Source organism: Anser anser (genome assembly GCF_964211835.1).
Source record: "Anser anser genome assembly, chromosome: 2".
In the NCBI taxonomy this organism is placed as follows: Eukaryota; Metazoa; Chordata; class Aves; order Anseriformes; family Anatidae; genus Anser; species Anser anser.
The window spans coordinates 131,005,718-131,024,808 of NC_139721.1; the positions used below are offsets into that span (position 1 = coordinate 131,005,718).

General features: G+C 35.3%; 1 protein-coding gene across 8 annotated transcripts in view; it reads left to right on the forward strand.

The window, feature by feature from the left end:
- SNX13 (sorting nexin 13) overlaps nt 1-19,091 on the forward strand; it is a 68,889-nt gene that overhangs the window by 24,246 nt on the left and 25,552 nt on the right. For all 8 annotated transcript variants that reach the window (XR_014579434.1, XR_014579435.1, XM_083823561.1 and 5 more), the window contains 11 exons: nt 2,677-2,779; nt 7,352-7,441; nt 7,840-7,961; nt 10,123-10,244; nt 10,391-10,492; nt 11,154-11,242; nt 11,605-11,688; nt 14,688-14,826; nt 15,563-15,651; nt 16,766-16,865; nt 17,836-18,029. Coding sequence is in view for 6 of the 8 variants with exons in the window: in XM_083823561.1 (XP_083679687.1) it covers nt 2,677-2,779; nt 7,352-7,441; nt 7,840-7,961; nt 10,123-10,244; nt 10,391-10,492; nt 11,154-11,242; nt 11,605-11,688; nt 14,688-14,826; nt 15,563-15,651; nt 16,766-16,865; nt 17,836-18,029 (1,234 nt within the window). In the remaining 2 variants the exon portion in view is untranslated. The remainder of the gene's footprint in view (nt 1-2,676; nt 2,780-7,351; nt 7,442-7,839; nt 7,962-10,122; nt 10,245-10,390; nt 10,493-11,153; nt 11,243-11,604; nt 11,689-14,687; nt 14,827-15,562; nt 15,652-16,765; nt 16,866-17,835; nt 18,030-19,091) is intronic.

A 19,091-nucleotide genomic window follows, 5' to 3' on the forward strand; every position in this document is an offset into this window, starting at 1 on the left:
GCCAAGACTATTACAAGGTGTTAAGCTTCATAAAATATTTGTTGCCTCTACTTCAAGTATTGGTGCAAATCCCTTAACCTGATGCTGGGCCTGTCTTTCACCCATCTTTTCTTTGTACCGTGTATGTTCCATGTGTGTTTTTTACCTTACTCTCTCTCCTTTTCTCTTTGCATTCTAAAGAAGTAAAATAGAAGTTATGTGATCTGTGGTTCTGCCAGCAGCCTTAAGCTTCTGATACTGTCATAACTAAAATTTCTTGGACCACCAATCACTATGACATGTAAAGGAATTTGCTCCATTGTGTAAAAAAAAAAAAAAAAATCAATACTTAATAATATCCATGTATATGTGTCTGGCTGCCTACATTGATTATTCTAATTCCTACCAGATTGGTTCTGAAGCTAGCTGTTTATTGACTTCTACAAAGCCATTCAGCTGACGTTGTTACTTTTCAGACTTGATAGGAAAAAGATAAATCTGTAGTCCTCACTTTTCTGCCTTTCACCTTTGCTCTGTTGTTAATCCATCCCTGTGAAAAGCTGGTCTTCCAATAATCTTTGGAAAAAAATAACTGGTTAAATAAATTACAGTCTCGTTCTTTTTCTGTTCTATTCAATTTTAGAAAAGACTAAACTGATTTCTCATTTACTGGATTGAATATCCTCTTGATGAATTGGATAAGCATTTGCACTGGAAGCTTCTGATTAACTAACAGCTGTACTGAATGGTCATAATCTATAGCTAGTTACTTGCAAGGTTTTGATCCTTTTGAATTAAAGGAAGTAGCTCTTCCCTTCTTTCTGATCCAAATTATTAATATATGGTTGAAGTTAAACCATTTTGGGAAAAAAAAGGCATTTTGGGAATACTGTTTTCTTTAAAAGCAGACTGAGATTTCTAATAGGAAATTGACAGATTATAAATAAAATAAACCCAAACATTTAAATGATTGAAACAAACAAACAAATTGGCATAGTGAAACTAATACTGTGGAGTTTTTTAAGCAAGTTTTTGTCCTTGAACTGAATTATGATGCTAAAAGCAGTGTTGGTGTTATGATTTTAAAGCTATCTGGAAGCATCTGGAGCAGAAAAGCAATTAGAGCTTTTAATTATTTTTTTAATTTGTTGTCCTTCATTCACATGTAGATGTAGAAAGTATTTGGGATTGGCAGATAAAGATGATGCTATAGGCTGTAAAGGAATCAGAATATCAAGTGAAATTTTCTTCTACCTTATCAAATTACCCATAATAATTTTGTGTGGCTTTTTTTTTTTTTCCTGTTCTGGAGTTATTACAGTATAAACGATCACCTCCCTACTTCTGAATTATTGAGCATTACAGTACTTGAAAAGAAAGGTTCCCAGCTTGGGAATTAAAGCTTTCAAATGGAATACTTCTGGCTAATTCAGATGTGTTGGTTAGGAACTAAATTCTAATCATAAGAGTAAGAATATAGTTTAGCAGGAGCAATCTATATTAAAAGAATGTATGATTTCAGCATGTTTCTAGCATAGAACAACCTTGTTAGATGCTGTGACCACAAGCATTGGTCAGTTGTCCTTTAAATGGAATACTTTGATATTTGCTTAAAAAGCCATGCATGTTTAGCCGTCCCAAGACTAGTCTTGAGCAGCAGTAGCTTCTCATTGTTTTTCATGTTCAACTTTCAAAGGCTCCCTACTTCAGTTATGCTATAATTGGCACAGCCTTTAGGTTTTCATCTATTTCTTACTAAAACTAGCTTTGTTTTTGTTTTTGTGCCCTGTGTCATAAGCCATAAATTATTCCTGTTGCAGCAAAATTGAACTTCTTATAGTGGTTATTTTCCATTGTGCTTTCATTATATTACAAAGAAAACAATAATAAAAGTAGTTGCTGTCCTGCTTAACTACAAGTCATAATTTAAATACTATTGACGAATTTTGAGGGGGTAAAGTAATGAATTTCTAACGTAACATTTTTTTAAAAAATAAATGGTCCAGGAGTGTGCTTGTTTCTAGAATTTATATGCTGAATTAAATAACAAAACCCCAACGCCTTGTGTTTAACTTACTTTTTCTTCTAGGAGAACTTTGCCTCTCTGTTCTTAGGTAGCTTGATAGGACTATTGATTTTTACTTTATTTTTCAGCTTAATATAAGTTCCAGATCGAAAACTTTTTACTTCTCATTTAAATCTATGTAATAATGTGTAATCAGTAGTTACTTTCTACACTTACTACATCAGTTTCTTTCTGGTGCTTTTGTGGCTATTACCACAATGTCATGGTCTAAATATCTCTGTAAAGAGGTTATTTCTGCATAGCGTTGAAGTAAAAGCATCTTTGTATAAATGCAACCAGAGTGGCCTATACATGTACCCCTTTTTCACTCTTCTAATGTTTGTGAGCATAGGCAGCATGCTCTTAAAGGTTCTTCTACATAGCAGGCTCTGTAGTATAGACTATAGATATTTACCGTGTGATAACATTATATTAAGAATGAGAACAGAAGACTGGAAAACTTCATACTGCATTGTGTCAGTTTATTTGAGTAGCATACTACACTGAAAGAGCCCTGTCCTATGGTAGTCAATGGTGAGAGTCAAGTATTGGCATTTTGTAACTGTGCAATGTTTTCTAGAGGGTGGGGATTAGAAAGATCGTTCTAGCTTGTCTTTCTTTTTCAATTTTAGGGGTTTTGTGGTTACTCTTTTATTTGGAAAAAGCAACTCAGAAAAATACCTGGAGCAGTGTGAACATTCATTTCTTCCTTGTACATCAGTTGGGATCCCTAAGGTAAGGAGTCTTTACTGACCTTAACTTGTAAATCAGGCTTTATAGCTTTGAAACTTAGATTCAAACTGATTAGCGTTGTTATTCTAAGAATTAGAAATATACCTGTTTCCCAAAACAAATGATCCTGCTTTTATGTTTTGAGTCAGCTATTACACTGGGTATGAATTTGCAATGCAAGATTTTTCTTTTTTGAAATATAAGCTTTTAAAGCATTTATGGAAAGTCTGTTTCAATTACTGTTTCTGAGTTCATTATGCAAAAAGAGTAAGATGCAACTGTCTAATGCTATATGTTAGAAATTACTAAACTATTCTTTTCTAGACTTTTTTTTTTGGGAGGCGGAGGTGGGGAGGTGTTAGCTCCTTCCGGCGTTTTCTTGCAAGATTGTTGTGACTTCTTATGATTCTTCCATCCTTGGGTCTGTAGTTTTGCCAGTTTTGATTCTTTGTGGTCAGTGAGTTTCTTGATGAAGTCTAGATTTAGAGTACTTAAGGGAGGTAGAAGCTCTTATCTTTGACCAAGATTTATGTAAGGCCAAGCAAAAATCACGGAAATGCATACACAAGTGAGGGAGCAGTGTGATCTGGTAACACTTTCCAACTTTGTTGTCTTCTTTTCTGAAATGTTACCAGGTAGATAGACCTAGGCATCCTAGACGAGATAGACTAGATAGACTTCAGGCGTTCTAATTGGCTAAATCTGCATCTCTGTAGTACAGAATAAGTTCTTAATAGCCAAGATGTGGAGTTCGCAGCAATTCCTGGTTTATGAATCTATATGTCTTGGCAGGTGTAACTTGGCCTAATTGGTTTGAACTCATTAGTATAGACAAAACGAACCTAAAAATTGCTAGTTACATTAAAATGCTAAATCTCCCAAATGTTTTGTTGAAACATCTTTCAGCTGTCAGACAGTTGGTCACTGCACTTCATGTTGTCTGTGGTGAGGAAGTTTCAATTTTCTTATCAGCAGCACATGTAAAGAAATGTGCTTTGTGATTCAGCAGCATGTTTTCTAATCACAATTTGTGTGTGCGTGTAACTGAGATGTCTGGGACTTAAGTAGATTCTAAGCTGAGAGTAAATTTATTGGTCCAAATGAAAAATTTAAGGCTTTATTGCCACTATTGAAAAATGAGTCAGCAAACTAATGATTTGGTTCCATTAATGAAACATGATTTTAGGAGACTAAAGTTCTCGGCGCTATATGGATTACAATGCTTATAGTGACTGTGAAGTGTTGCTTATGTCTTACACTTTTTTGAGAGCAGATTTACAAACAATTTTTTTTCTGTCTTTTAGACTTACTCTGAACCTTTTTTTAATGTTTTTTTTTTGATCCCTATATGTATGTATGCTCCAGTTGCTTTATGAAAGAATAAAATGTCTTTTTCTGTACAATGGTTGCAAATTTAGTACTTCTGGTTTTGAGTGTGGATTATTGGTGCATGTATGTCACTTTTCTTAATTTACCAATGTTGAGTGATGTATGGATTTTTTTGTAGTAAGTCAGGAAAAAAAAACCCTTCATACTAAATGCTATTTGAAGTTGTCCTCCAGTTAATGTTTATTTGTCGTCTACAGTAGTGTTCTGCGTGTCTTTTTTGTCACTCTGTTAATACAGCATTAGCTAGTTTAGTTGAGCTTTTCAGTTGGAAGAGTAATCTGAAGATGTGGATTCTTGATAGGAAGCTCTTTTTCTCAAAGGCAGTCAGGAAGGCTTTCAGCACTGTCTCCCGTAACATCCTCATAGACAAGCTCAGGAAGTGTGGGGCGGATGAGTGGACAGTGAGGAGGATTGAGAACTGGCTGGATGGCAGAGCTCAGAGGGTTGTGTTCAGCAGCACGGAGTCTAGTTGGAGGCCTGAAGCTAGCGGTGTCCCCTGGGGGTCAGTACTAGGTCCAGCCCAGTTCAATTTGTTCATCACTGACCTGGACGATGGAACGCAGTACAACCTCAGCGAGTTTGCTGATGGCACAAAACTGTGAGGAGTGGCTGATAACCCCAGAGGGCTGTGCTGCCATTCAGAGGGACCTCGACAGGCTGGAGGGTTGGGCTGAGAGGAACCTCGCGAAGTTCAACAAGGGTAAGTGTAGGGTCTTGCACCTAGGGAGGAATAACCCCAAGTACCAGTACAGGCTGGGGGCTGACCTGCTGGAAGGCAGCTCTGTAGAGAGAGACCTGGGAGTCCTGGTGGACAGCAGGCTGACCATAAGTCAGCAACAGGCCCTAGTGGCCGAGAAGGCCGATGGGATCCTGGGGTGCATTCAGAAGAGTGTTGCCAGTAGGTCAAGAGAGGTGATCCTGCCCCTCTACTCAGCCCTGGTGAGGCCACACCTGGAGTATTGTGTCCAGTCCTGGGCCCCCCAGTACAAGAGGGACATGGAGCTGCTGGAGCGGATCCAGAGGAGGGCTACAAAGATGATGAGAGGACTGGAGCACCTGTTGTATGAGGACAGGCTGAAAGAGCTGGGCCTGTTTATCCTGGAAAAGAGAAGACTGAGGGGAGACCTCATCAATGTGTATACATATCTGAGGGGAGGGTGTCAAGAGGATGGAGCCAGTCTCTTTTCAGTTGTGCCCAGTGACAAGACAAGAGGCAACAGGCACAAACTGAAGCACAGGAAGTTCCAGATGAATTTGAGAGGGCAGTTCTGTGAGGGTGACAGAGCACTGGCACAGGTTGCCCACAGAGGCTGTGGAGTCTCCTTCTCTGGAGATATTCAAAACCCGCCTGGATGCCATCCTGTGCAACATGCGCTAGGTGACCAAGTGTGGCACAGGGGCTGTACTAGATGACCTTCAGAGGTCCCTTCCAACCTCAACCATTCTGTGATTCTGTGATTTTGGTACTGTTTTTCTTTTGTTCTGTTTTGTTTTTCTTTAAGTGAAGATGAATGTTCAAATGCTTGATTTTATAGAAAGAGGTTAAAATTCAGAGCACCAAAATGTGGATAAAGTAATGCGTAGAGTGCAGCAAGGTCTAGAGAACTTACAACACAGGATTTGGTACACATATGTTTGCATAGATGCTGCTTGTTATATATATAGTGAACGCTGTGCATTAAGGGGAAATTATGTAAGTTTGATGGAAGATTATTTACCTAGTATTGCAAATACATAAAACTTTCACTGGAGAAAAAGGACTGTGTAAGAATGGTCTAACCTTGTAGTTGGCTCTGGTTTGAGCAGAAGGTTGGACTGACTTTCTTGAGGACAAGACCCAAACATGAATCTTAAGCGCCTATAAGCATTCAGATTTTACCAACTAACCTTGCATATTCTGTTTCTCTCTTTTTTCCTCTTTCCTTCTGGCTGCTTTTTTTTTTTTTCTGTTTTCCAAATGTGGTTTTGTGCATGCAATCCTCAAATTTCAAACTTCGCTTTTAAAACTATTTTGGCAATTATAACTGTTTAGTAGCAATATATAATCATTCCATTCTGTACTGTTCTGGCATTTTTGACACTGTCAAGACAAAAATGTTTTGCAAATTCATAAATACATAGCTGGAATATTGTTTGAATATGAGTCAACTTTTTACATATTGAAGTAGTATCAAACTGTTTCCTCACCTTTAAAAGTATGTAGAACTTTGCAACAGCAAATATTTCCTTGTTAGTTGAAAAGAGAGATGTTTTCTGGCCTTGTATTTCAGCACCATTCACTGAATGTGAACTTGTTTGAACGAGAGAGACTTAGGGGGAATCATGTAGAATAGAAACACTGGGCATATTGTTTATCATTTTTATGGTTTTTTTTATATATATATATATTTTTTGATGGTTCTATGTCCCCAGTACAGCCATAACTCACTCTCTTCTCTAGAGAATAGGGGGAAAAAAAAACTTGATTTTTTTTTTGAACAGTAATGTAGGTTGTTGTGTTGCCATTTCTCAGAAAATAAAGGGGCTAATTGCAGGTTTCACCAGAAGTTTATAGAAGGACACCGTATTAGTCCACTCAGTGAAACACTGTCAGCAAGTACTTCTTTCAGTATGTTGCTTCCTGCAAGTTAGCTCTGATGAAGTAATACCTGGAGTAAACTGCTCTAAGTTGCAAGTCCTTCTATAAGGCAATTCTTTACATCCTCATCAATTATTTTTCTAAGACTTGCCTGTCCAATTGTGATGGTACCAAAGAGTAGTTTCTCTACTGGCATATATGATAACCTGAGATGTATAAAGAAACAGAGGGGGTTGGGGGGACAACCTGTACAATTCCTTGCCAGAGGCTACACAGGAAGTTCATCGTCAAGTATTAAGATGGAGTCTTACCCATGCTTGTGCTGCTGTCTATCTCTGCACTTTTACTGCTATTTGAATTTTATTTCCTTCTGATCTGTTATTTTAGCAAACTTGCTTCTGTACAGTAAGCAAGAAGTAATGCAAGTCATTTTTTTTGCCATTATTTACCATATAAAAAATGTGGATATTAGATCTTATGCACTACATAGATTGCAATCATAAAGTTTCAGAGTTGCTACTGGAAGTATACAAGTATCATGAGCAGCTATACTTAGAATCCAGCTCTACTTAAACCTGCAGAGTTAAAATTTCCTAATCTCTTTCAAGTGCATAGAAGAAATGAAACGTGAAGCCAGACCTATTAAGATTGACAGAAGACTGACAGGTGCAAATATAATTGATGAGCCTTTGCAACAGGTAAGTTATAACCAGGACTATTTAATTTATTATTTTTATTTTTCCAAGTATTGAGTGTGTAATATCTAAGTAGTTGTGAGACAAATAGAAGTTGAGAAATTATAGTTGAGAGTGGTAAGTGGAAAACATCCAGGATGGACTAGGATATTGGGCAACATTTGAGTCCGTTTTCTGTATGTTGTAGTTTCTTGGCATAGCAGTGGTGAATTCACATGAATCAATATGAGAAAGAGGTTTTAGCATGAGAGTTTTATTGTTTCACTCCCAGTTTTGTAATGGTAGAGTTCACTATGTGAACCTTTTAAGACTGCTGTTGCATTACCAGGCACAAGAAGCTGTTTTGTGTATTGTCCTGTTTTGTTCATTAGTTTGTCTTTCTTTTCCCTGTTCAATTTCAGGTAATCCAGTTTTCCCTGAGAGACTATGTGCAGTATTGGTATTACACACTAAGTGATGATGAATCGTTTCTTCTGGAAATCAGGCAGGCTCTTCAGTATGCTCTTGTTCAGTTTTCTGCCAGGTAAGATTATTTGTATTTTTATCAATACACTGACTAAACAAATGGACAGTTACCTCTGTTGGTTGTATGGTAATAGTTAAACAATTTTTAATTTATCTGTTGGCATAGTTCACTGTATTTTACAGAAAGAACATTAATGTACTTTAAGATTATAATCCAAGAGAGCTACAGTCTTGTTGATCCCTTAAGGAATAAAAGAAGGTGAAGTTTATAGTCATGGTCTTTTCAAAATAGTCTTTTCAAGATTTCGATTAATGCCTAAGATTAGCAAATAGTATTTTTCTGTAGTTTAGGCACTGAGCTGCATGAGTCATCACCTTTTTCTGTGCAGGTCTGTTTCATATAAACAGCAGAGCAATTCCCAAGACAAATCAATTTGAAAACCTTAAGTCAAATATCTGTATCAACTCAGAAAACTTTTAAAAAATGGTGTTGCTCTTCAATATGTAAGAGCAATGAGTATTTTCAAAGGAGTAGTAATCTGGGGAATTTAATTATTGATTTCATGTAATTCTTCCTTAAAAAATGAGCTTACATGGTTCAGAACAAATGGATAGTTTGTTAATTGTCCAATATATTTCAGTTGTTGCTTAATCAAGTAGCAGGGAGTATGTCTAGGAAATTATTTATCTTTAGCATGGCTGATTTCTCAGCCCAGGAAGCCATGTGTGTTTATATCCATATTCTTCTTTACTAAGTAATGATTTCAAGCGTTCATCCCATGGTAGTGATCATCTGTTTTCTCTTTAGAAGCAGTTGTGGGTAACCTAAATAATAATAATAAGCTTCTTAGCAAGTTTTGAGATGCTGTCATCCCCTTCTTCTGACCTTGAAAATGTAGATCAGTATGCTTTTCTGGCAAGAAAGGTCGAAGATGTAGAACTAGGTTTAATGCTAGGAGATGTACATGATAACAAAATCTTACTGACTGTTTCCTAGGTTTTCCATTATGTCATAAACTTGGAAAGCATAAAAGATAAGCTGAATGAATAATACCATATGGGAAGCAATACTGTGCTTAACTGAAATTGATTTGGCTGTCCAATCACAATGTTTTTGTCTATTTCATGAAGTTAACTTTGAGCATTATCAAGCACTGGTTTTGTGTCAAAGCAGGTCAAGTTATAACTAATTTATTTTTTTTCCTTCAGCATTACCGCTTTTCAAAAATAGCCACCATTCCCGTGCAATTGTTTTTTCTTCCTGTACAAATCATATCATCTTCATTGACCTGCAGCAATTTATTATTATTATTATTATTGAGAGAAAATGATATAGTGCATTTAAAATGACTGCAATTGGTTATAGCTGTAGCAGTTTTAAATTAGTTACATAATCTTTAATTTCATCTAGCCTGTGAATTTCTATAGAGAACGAGTAGTGTAGGTTTTTCTTTTTTCTTTTGTAGCTGCTCTTACCGAAGAATGCTGCAAGGCTGCCACCTAGTGTTTTTGTGTGATTTGTTTGTTGTGCTGGTTGTGGATCTGGGTTATCGATGATTAACAGGTTAACTGCCTTTTGAGACAGCTCCGCTTAGGAAGGCATGGACAACACATCAGTATATCTGCATCTTTCTTAGACCAGTAATTAAATGGTTTTATGAAAATTAACGGTGACTATTTTCCAACACTTTGTACATTGTTGATTTAGAGATTCATGCCAACTACTTCTCATGTAAGGTATAGAATCAATTGTTGATAATATTAGGTTGTTGGTAGTTTCAAATGAAAGGTATGTTTTCTTGTGCATATCCTGCAAATTTGGAAGAAAATGATTTTATGTGCCTTCTAAAATGACAGAAACTATGGGAGAAAAAGACCTGGGGAACATTTAGGTTGTAGATGCTTGTAGACAGTTTGTGTGAGTTTTTTTTCTTTTTTTTTTAAACTAATGATGAGAATCAGAATACTATACTGGATATCAGTGTTAACTTTAAGGTAATTCAAACATAAATAATGCGTAGATGTGAGTTGTAAAATGGTTTTTTACAATATTTGATTTGTTTTCAGTGAATAGGAGATCAGGAGGCTTTTTTATTTCTTTGCTTCTCCATGTTTGCTATCACTCTGGCTCTTGGCAGGGAGAAGTAAGTAGAAATTCATAACTCCTTTTTGTATTCAGGATAAACTAATTAATTTTCATGGCTCCCCTTTTCTGATAGGTCAAAGGAAACAGACTGGCAGCCTTATTTCACTACACGACTTGTTGATGACTTTGGCACTCATCTTCGAGTTTTCAGAAAAGCTCAGCAAAGAATAGCAGAGAAAGGTGATCAGATGAAAGGTAACATAATGATGGAAATATATTTTTACTTTGAGTCTTAAGTTGGCAAGCATCTTATATGTGTGAAATATTTGGCTTTTTTTAATTAATCGTTTACTCTCAAATTTCTGATCTTTACAGAAAAGTTTTTATTTTCTTTTGCGTAGACCAAGCTGAGGAACTTGTAGATACATTCTTTGAGGTTGAAGTTGAAATGGAAAAAGAAGTCTGTCGTGACCTAGTCTGCACTTCTCCCAAAGATGAAGAAGGTCTCTCAATATTCTTCTGAAGCTATTTTAGTATAGCAGACAGAATTAAAATGCTATCGAGTTACAAATATGAATAAATACTGAAGCTTTAGTATGTGACTTTCAAAGCATGATTATTTACAATATATTTCTTCTGATTTGTGCATATTAATATTTTAGGTGTGTATATATGGAGCTATCCATCTTTTCACTAGAAAATAATACATTCAAAATGTTTTCTGACAGGGAAGGGTGGCTTTGAAGATGTTTTTTTTTTTTTTTTTGGTTAGATCTCTCATCCATTTTACCACTCCATAATCTTCATTTCAGGGGAAATCAGTTCATTGGCAAAATATGCAGGACGGAAAAACAATCTATATACGTTAATGAAGGAAAATATATTGGAATTCCTTGTTTGGTTCTTGTAATTTGGCTCTTTTTTTCATGGCTTTATGACTGTAGAGCTGCCTCAGTTGGATTTTATGTCACTGCTGCTTATATTCAGTCTGAAAGGTGTAACTATGATGCTTGGACTATAAGAACATATATAGCTGTATGTTTGAATTTTATTTTAAGGATTTATCAGTTGGTATTTATGTTATCAGGTAGGATGAAAAACAATATAATGCAAAATTATGCTGAGAAGTTCGTGTTTGTTTTTTGTTTTGTTCTCCCTCCCTAGGATTCCTAAGGGATCTGTGTGAGGTTTTACTGTATATATTGCTACCTCCTGGAGACTTCCAGAACAAGATCATGCGATACTTTGTCAGGGTAAATACAGCCATCCTAATTCTTTGGTTTAATGCCATAAGAATTTTTAAAGCTGCTCATTTTTTACTTTATTTTTTATTTGTTCTAACTTAACATTGGATTATTTTAAATGAACAATTTTGAAAAGTATTTAATAGCAGGGAATGGTTTGTCTGAAATGTTTCCCAAGTTTTCTGTAGCTCTAGCAACACTAGAAAAGCATGTTAAAATGGATATTTTTTTTCTTGAGGTATTATTATCTTCCCATTAAATGATAATTGTTATTACATGCTTTTTCTTTAGCATCGATACAGTGATTTTTAGATTGTCGCACTTAGTAATTTTATGAATAAATACATTAAAGTAATTATATTTTTTTTCAGGAAATCCTCTCCCGAGGGATTCTTCTTCCATTAATAAACCAGCTCAGTGATCCTGATTATATTAATCAGTATGTCATATGGATGGTAAGATTTATCATGACTTTGTATTTCCAGAATATTTTTATATAAGCCTTTACTTACGTTGTTCCGTGTGATCATGGCAGGTAGGTATTGAGTAGGAAAGTTAACCAATATTGGCAGAAGTACTGAAATTACGGCTGGTGTCTGTGTGTGTGTTGGTGTGGTGCGTGTGCATGCACTTATGCTTTATCTGTATTAACTGTACTCTGTATTGTTCTTTGGCAAAAGTTGTCTGTATTACTTAGCTGTTCTGAAAGTATGGTGGTAACCTTGAAAGTTTTTTTTTCCTTGACTTTTTTTTCTTTGTGCATGTTTTCTTTTTTTTAAAGCTGAAGAGACCTCTAGAATGACAAGTAGTAAGGTGGCTTTTTGTGCATATATGTTTGTTTTTGGCTTCTACTAAGGAGTCTCAGGATGTTTCCTAGAGATGTTTATGGCAATTCTTAATAATTTAACTAATGGGAAGAAACAAAACCTTTACTTTGACATCTCTCTAAATATACCTGCAGAAAAAAAATGCATATATTAAAATAATGTAAATAGAACATTTACATTTTAATTAATGTTATTGTCTGATAATGCAAGTTAAAACTTGTGCTTAAAGTTCATTTTCCCTTGTTATGTCATTAGTCAAGTATCATTTTTTTTTTTTACTTTCTGCAAGTTCTGTCTACTTTTATTTGTATATCTTACTCTTAATGTGTGCGTTCAGTGACTGTGCTGAAAACACCCTTGGATTTCAGAGTAAAAATTCTTATGTATGAAATTGCTTCACGTATACATATACAAAGTTTACTTTGGTCTGGCCACTTTCGTTTTTTGTAAAAGTTTTCATGTTTCTTCTAGAGGAATGTGAAATGGAAAAATTACATGTGCACCAAGCATTTCAATTTTTGTTTCCCCTTTCCTCCTACACATCTTCTTTTTTTGTAACTTGGCCTCTTTCTTTATTTACTGAGCACTGCCCCTGACTGCATCCAAAGATAGAAATCTGAAGCTTTTATAAAGTTTTTCTGTTATGATGATGGCCCAAATATTACTTTTCATAATTTCTTTGAGATGGGGAAGTAAATATTCAGGGAATATAAGGAAGAATAAACACTTTCAAAAATTAGTACAAGCCTTACAGAACGAAGATGATTGAAGAAAATCAAGGTCAGGAGTTGATATGACTGAAATTCTGAAGTTCGTATAGGAACTTTTGACATAAAATCAGATTCAAACAAATAAAAAAAATATTCTTGAGAATGAGATGTTTAATACCACATTTCTAGGCGTACCATTCGTAGTCTGATACTATTTCTCTTAATATAAAACATAAAGCTTCACTATAATATTAGAAGTTAAATAAAAATTCTGTCATTATATTCATTTAAAAAAAATTTTAAAGTTCTATTACTTATATTGTTACTTTAAAAAAAAAAAACATTTCTTAGAAGTTTTTCCATTAACTTAGACCAAAGATATCTGCATTACATTCTCTTTTCTCTGTGCAGCTCATGTCAATGCATTTTGGCAGTGCAGACAAGGTGCTGCATTTCCATACCAAAATGAGCATTTATAAAAGATGGGTGATGTGATTTCCCCCGTCCCCCTTTAGATACTAAAGGCAGCATTAGACCTCAGCATTCTGCACCTGTGTGTGCATGCTGTAAAGCTGCTGGCCTTCCTGAAATCCCCATGCTGCATTCATAACACAGTTTCCAATGATGTGAACAGTACAGCAGGCTTCCTGCACTTGCACAAATTCCTGTGAGTCCCTGGAGCAGACTAGGTTCATCTTATGCCAATACTAGGACTGCAATCCTGGATATAATAGTATGCATTGAAATAGCTTAATAATATTTACAAAGGTATCAAAATTAGGGTTTCCGAGGGGATATTAGTTCAGACATTTCCTAATTTTTATTTCACTAGGTTGTGGTTACATTGTAGAATGTTTTAGTTGCTTTTGTAATTCTGTATCTTAAGAAACCCTTACATGGGGAACATGTATAGTTAGAGGGGCCCTTGGCAAAGTTGAAACATTTTCAGTGGTCTGGTCAATTTCTGCCTACTTGTTTTTATGGGAGTTGGGAAATAGCAGAAGAAGGTTAATGGGTTTGGGGCAGATCTTTAAGTACAATGACGCTTTCCAGGTGGCTTTGCTGTACTTCTTGAAAACAAGAGGAGTGAAACAGATTTTGACTGTATGCATGTTTCTTTTTCCTTGGTCCATTTATTCTACCAAGCATGATTCTTTTGCCCTGTTCCTTCTAATTTATCCCTACCTTACCAACATTTTTATTGTGTATTTGACAACCTTTATTTAATTCTTCTTTTTTTTTTCAATTCCTTTTTATATTTTTTCCTCGTCCATCAATTTTAAAAAGCAGTTTTCCTGTGAGACATGGAAAAAAGTGAACCAGGTTACATTCAAGCTTTTACACTATTTGATGGGAAGGCTCTGAATTGAATCTTGCTTTGAGCAGGACTTAGATGTCTGTCAGAGATAACTTCAAACTGAATTTTTTTAAAAATATTTTGATAACTTTTTTCTGTGTATTGGGAAAAAGCAGTCAGGTGCCTAGGTGATTGTATCCTAAAACTGGTTACAGAAGAGCAATGGAATGAAGGGCATGTGAGGTTTGGTATCATATTATATAGTGCAGGAAGGAGTCATCTGGTGGTGCTGACTCTTGCTTAGAGGCAGGTTGGTTGTGTTTGCAAGGCAGGGCTGCTCTGTGAGACGGAATGATACCATGAACCCACAGAAGTAGAGGGTATAAATATGTAGATAGCTTACAGATGTCCAGTCTCATTTATCATTTGAACTTCTGAAAAAATTGTGCTTCTCTCAGAGTTTATCTAATTTTGAAATACATAAAATATTAGCACCAAAGGAAGATTTAGAAGCATCAAAATGTCTTCAAAATTCCACTTTGCAGTGTTGCATTGAAATAATTTATAATGATAATGTTGTGCTTTTACTGGTTTTACATTATTCACACTTTTTTTTTCAGATTCGGGATTCCAACTGTAACTATGAGGCCTTTATGAATATTATTAAATTAAGTGATAATATAGGAGAGTTGGAAGCAGTGAAAGATAAAGCAAGTGAAGAACTGCAATATCTTCGATCTCTAGATACAGCGGGAGATGGTTAGTACTGTATTATTTAACAAAATATTGAGTGTGTTTACCAGCATGAACCCTGAGGAATATTCCAAAATTTCAGAAAATGCAAACTGATAAAATATAGTATAAAATAGTTCGTTGTTAAATTGTTTTATATATTTGTGTATGTATATAAAAGTGGTAGACCTTGGATGCTATGTTTAAAAACAGGTCTCTTACCATCTGTATTTTATTTCTGTAGGGCTTAGCTAGTACCTGTTTTTTTCATTTGTTTTTGGTTTTTCTTTTCTCGTCTCTTTTTAATGTAGCCTAATTAGTTATATATGTATACTTCTGCTGAATTGAAACTTACCTGACAGATGGTTCTAAATTTCAGTAATGCTTTGGTTATTAATGGGCAGTTACTTAACAGTTAATCTGAAAATGGAAAGAGAAGAATTCTTGTTCATTTCTATTGGTAAAGTAGTTAAACTGAAAAACCTTCTCTGCAAAGCTGATGTGTTTTGTATGTGATGTCATTGCTCTGTATGATTTTTTTTTTTTTTAAAGTAGGATCATAGAACCACAGAATGGTTTGGGTTGGAAGGGACCCTTAAGTATTGTCTAGTTCCAGCCCCCCTGCTATGGTCACCTTCCACTAGATCAGGTTGCTCGAAGCCCCATCCAACCTGAATTTTAAGTATTTTATGAAAGTATTTTAAGTATTTCAGGACAACAGTTTGTGTACTCATCTGCATTACTTTTTTTTTCTTTCTTTCAGATATCAACACTATAAAAAATCAAATAAACAGTTTATTATATGTTATTAAAGTATGTGATTCAAGAATTCAGAGGTTGCAGTCAGGAAAAGTAAGTATTTTAGAATGATTTTTGGTTCTGAAAGAGAGATGTTACAGATGACTTACCAGTTCTGTCTGGCTTTTTGCTTTTGGATTCCTGCTTTTTGAAACATGGCTTGAAGCATGCAATTACAGGCATACATTGTAAAACTCACTTTTTTTTTATTTACAGTTTTAATATGGAGACATTTTCTAAAGGTTCACATGTTTAGGGAGCTTTAGATTCTGGCTTTAGTAGTTTAGATATGCCAGTACATCTTAAACTATTCCCATATATTCAGTATAAGAGTTGAATTGAAATGGTGTGTAGATGACAAATCTTTGTATTTCTACACCTATATTTAGTTCTTTTTTGCTGCTTCAGTGCATACCTCTTGTGTCTCAAGCTTAGTCTTTGCCAAAGTTATCTTAACTTGTTGATAAAGGTACCACTTGGTGATTATTCTGTGGTGCCTTATGGAGTCTACGTATTGTATTTTGTCAGACTTTAGCTTACAAAAAGCCTAAGGCAGATTGGATGTTAAATTTGAGAACCTAATCTTGTTCTGCTTACTTGTTTGTTTTGTTTTATATTTATTACAGAGTCAGTATGTTTGACTTTGCCTAGTTTCTTGACTCTCTTAGTTGGACCTCAGTGTGGCTCTGTGATAACATAATCTTGTGCATATTGACTGTTAAAATGTTTAAAATATTTTATGGCTGGACCCTGAAATGCTACTATAATACCAAGAAATGTCAAATTAGCAAAAGAAAGTTGGACAGAGATGAGTTTAAGTTGTGGTGACCTTCACCCCATCAAATTCTGATATTAATTAATATCAATTCATTTACGTTCTACCGTAACCGGTATGGAGATATTTGGGGTTAATTTGACTTGTATAGCATTACATGAATGTTACATTAATGTGTTAAAAACCAGCCCTTCATATAGCAGCAATCTCTCATGTTTTAGTTATGAGAAGTAGAATAGTTATGAGAAGATGACCTTCTTATTAGTGACGGTAAAAATAACTAAGCTTTGAGAGGCTGCTTTATTGTCTATAACATAGATAAGTTTTTTATTATGTCTGATTTATGGTAAGCTAATTTAAAAAAAAATGAACACACTGAACTGTGTTTTACAGGAAATAGATACTGTGAAACTGGCAGCAAACTTTGGAAAACTTTGCACAGTCCCTCTGGACCATATTCTGGTAGACAATGTTGCACTACAATTTTTTATGGGTAAGTATTAATTTTTTTCTGATCTTTCAATTTAGAAAGACCATCCTAACTCACAGGTTTGTATACTTGTACTTAAATAATAAGTATCTATTGAAAGCTAAATATATGTAAGCCAGAGGGAACACAAAACCTTTTTTGCAAATGGTTCTATAATTCAGAGCACCATACTCAGTGCTTCTGAATACTTGGATTAAGTTTATTTCAATACTGATATTTCCTTAAGACTGATCTTGCAATCGCTCTTGGTCTGTTAGTGAAGAAGTTTGTTCTGTTTAGAAAAGAATCACTGCAAGAATTGCACAGTTTCATAATTGGAATGAGTCTGAGTCTTAATCGCTATTGCTTGCCTTTCTCTGGCCTCAGTGAAACTAATGGAACGAATGACTAGACTGAAGTTCGATTACTGCTGTGTTTTAAGTTCTTGGAGAACCTTCAGCAGCCTTGTAATCAATGTACTTTTTTAACCATATACAAAAGAAATTGATGGCTTAAAGGTTGTGTAATTCGTATTTAATATTTTGTAGTGCTTTAGTGCTTGATGCTCTTCTGTAAATGAATAATGCTGCTGATGGTCATTGCTGAGAGTGTCAGGTTTTTTTTTGTTGTTGCTGATAGTCCTTTTAATGTAGTAGATGTATGTGATTGATTAGAATTCCTGTTTGAATTTCTTCTCAACTCCTGTCATGCTGCACAAGCCTGTTATATCCACATGATAATGATTGATTCGGTTTTTACGTGTGCATTTTAAGATTAGTTGCCTAGTTCTAGACTTTGTTCCCATTTTTTTTAATTATTATCACCAATATCATCCATATAGTACTTTCTGTTTTTTTCACTCCAGATGACAACTATTCTAGATGTATAACCAGATCCTGGAGTCCAGTATTTTGTTCACATCTTAGAGAATTCTTCCTTTTAAGGTGTGAAATTATAACTATGCCTGTATGTTGCCTATTTTGTGTTCGTGTAGATTACATGCAGCAGACTGGTGGCCAAGCACATCTGTTTTTCTGGATGACGGTGGAAGGATACAGGGTTACGGCACAGCAGCAGCTGGAGGTACTTCAAAGCCGGCAAAAAGATGGAAAGCATCAAACTAATCAAACCAAGGGTCTATTAAGAGCAGCTGCGGTTGGAGTTTATGAGCAATATTTATCAGAAAAGGTAGGAATAATGTATTTCTGAATTGTTTGAAACTTTTTGTATGAATAGTTGTCTGGCTACATTAATGTGAAATGGATTTGATATAGTACAATTTGTTTACAAACTAAAACTTAAGGTATTACCTGCATATCTTCTCTTTTCTTATGTCAAGCGGTCAATGTCTTGATTTTTTTTTTTTTGACTCTCTTATAAATGCAATGTGTTCTAGAAAGTCTGCTTTTGAGGGACAATATAGAGGAAAAAAGAAAACGTGAAGACAGAATAGAAGATAAATTCTTAGAGTGTATGCTGTCCTCTCTCCCTTCCCATCCTTTTACCCTGCCCTCTCTCTCACCCTGCTGCCCCCATTCTCCCCAGATTAAGAAGAATTAAAAAATAAATAAGAGAAAGAAAGAAAGAAAAAAAAATAGTATGTGTACAAACACAGATTCAGGTTGGGCTTTGAAACAAAATAAATTCTTGTGCCTCTGCAAATACCTGTATATGTTGCACAAATATCACAAGTATCACAAATATCTTTTGATAGGCAAAGCTTTAATGTTCCCAATAGTATTGTAACATTGAAGTGTTCAGTAAAAGAAAACACTTGTCAACTTCTATGAACAAAGCGTCTTTTTCTGAATTTGTGTATGCATAAAAATCACCAGTCAGCTCATTTTAGAAGCTTCCCTCAGCAAATTATCCCTCAAATCTGTTGTAATGTTTCTCTTTCTTCATAATTTCTTTCACTTTGGTTTTTCACCTCAATAGCATATCAACAGGGTCTTCTATGGGACTGTCCAGAACTTGCTCTACTGTTTTTGTGAGCTGACTGAACACACACCAGTTCAAAGTCAGAAGCCGCCTAATCCCGGAGTTTATTCTAAAGCCAACAAACTCAGCCTCTCAGCTGGGCTACATAGATCAGCTGAGCAGCTAGCTATGTTGGGTCTGGTTCAGTGCTGGCTTCTGTGTCTGTTGCAGAAAATGGGAAAGTATGTGAGCTTGGACCAATCTAAAAGAATGCTTAATGGTCACTAGTTTGAAATGTGTCATATCAAAGGATGACTGAGAATCTGCTGG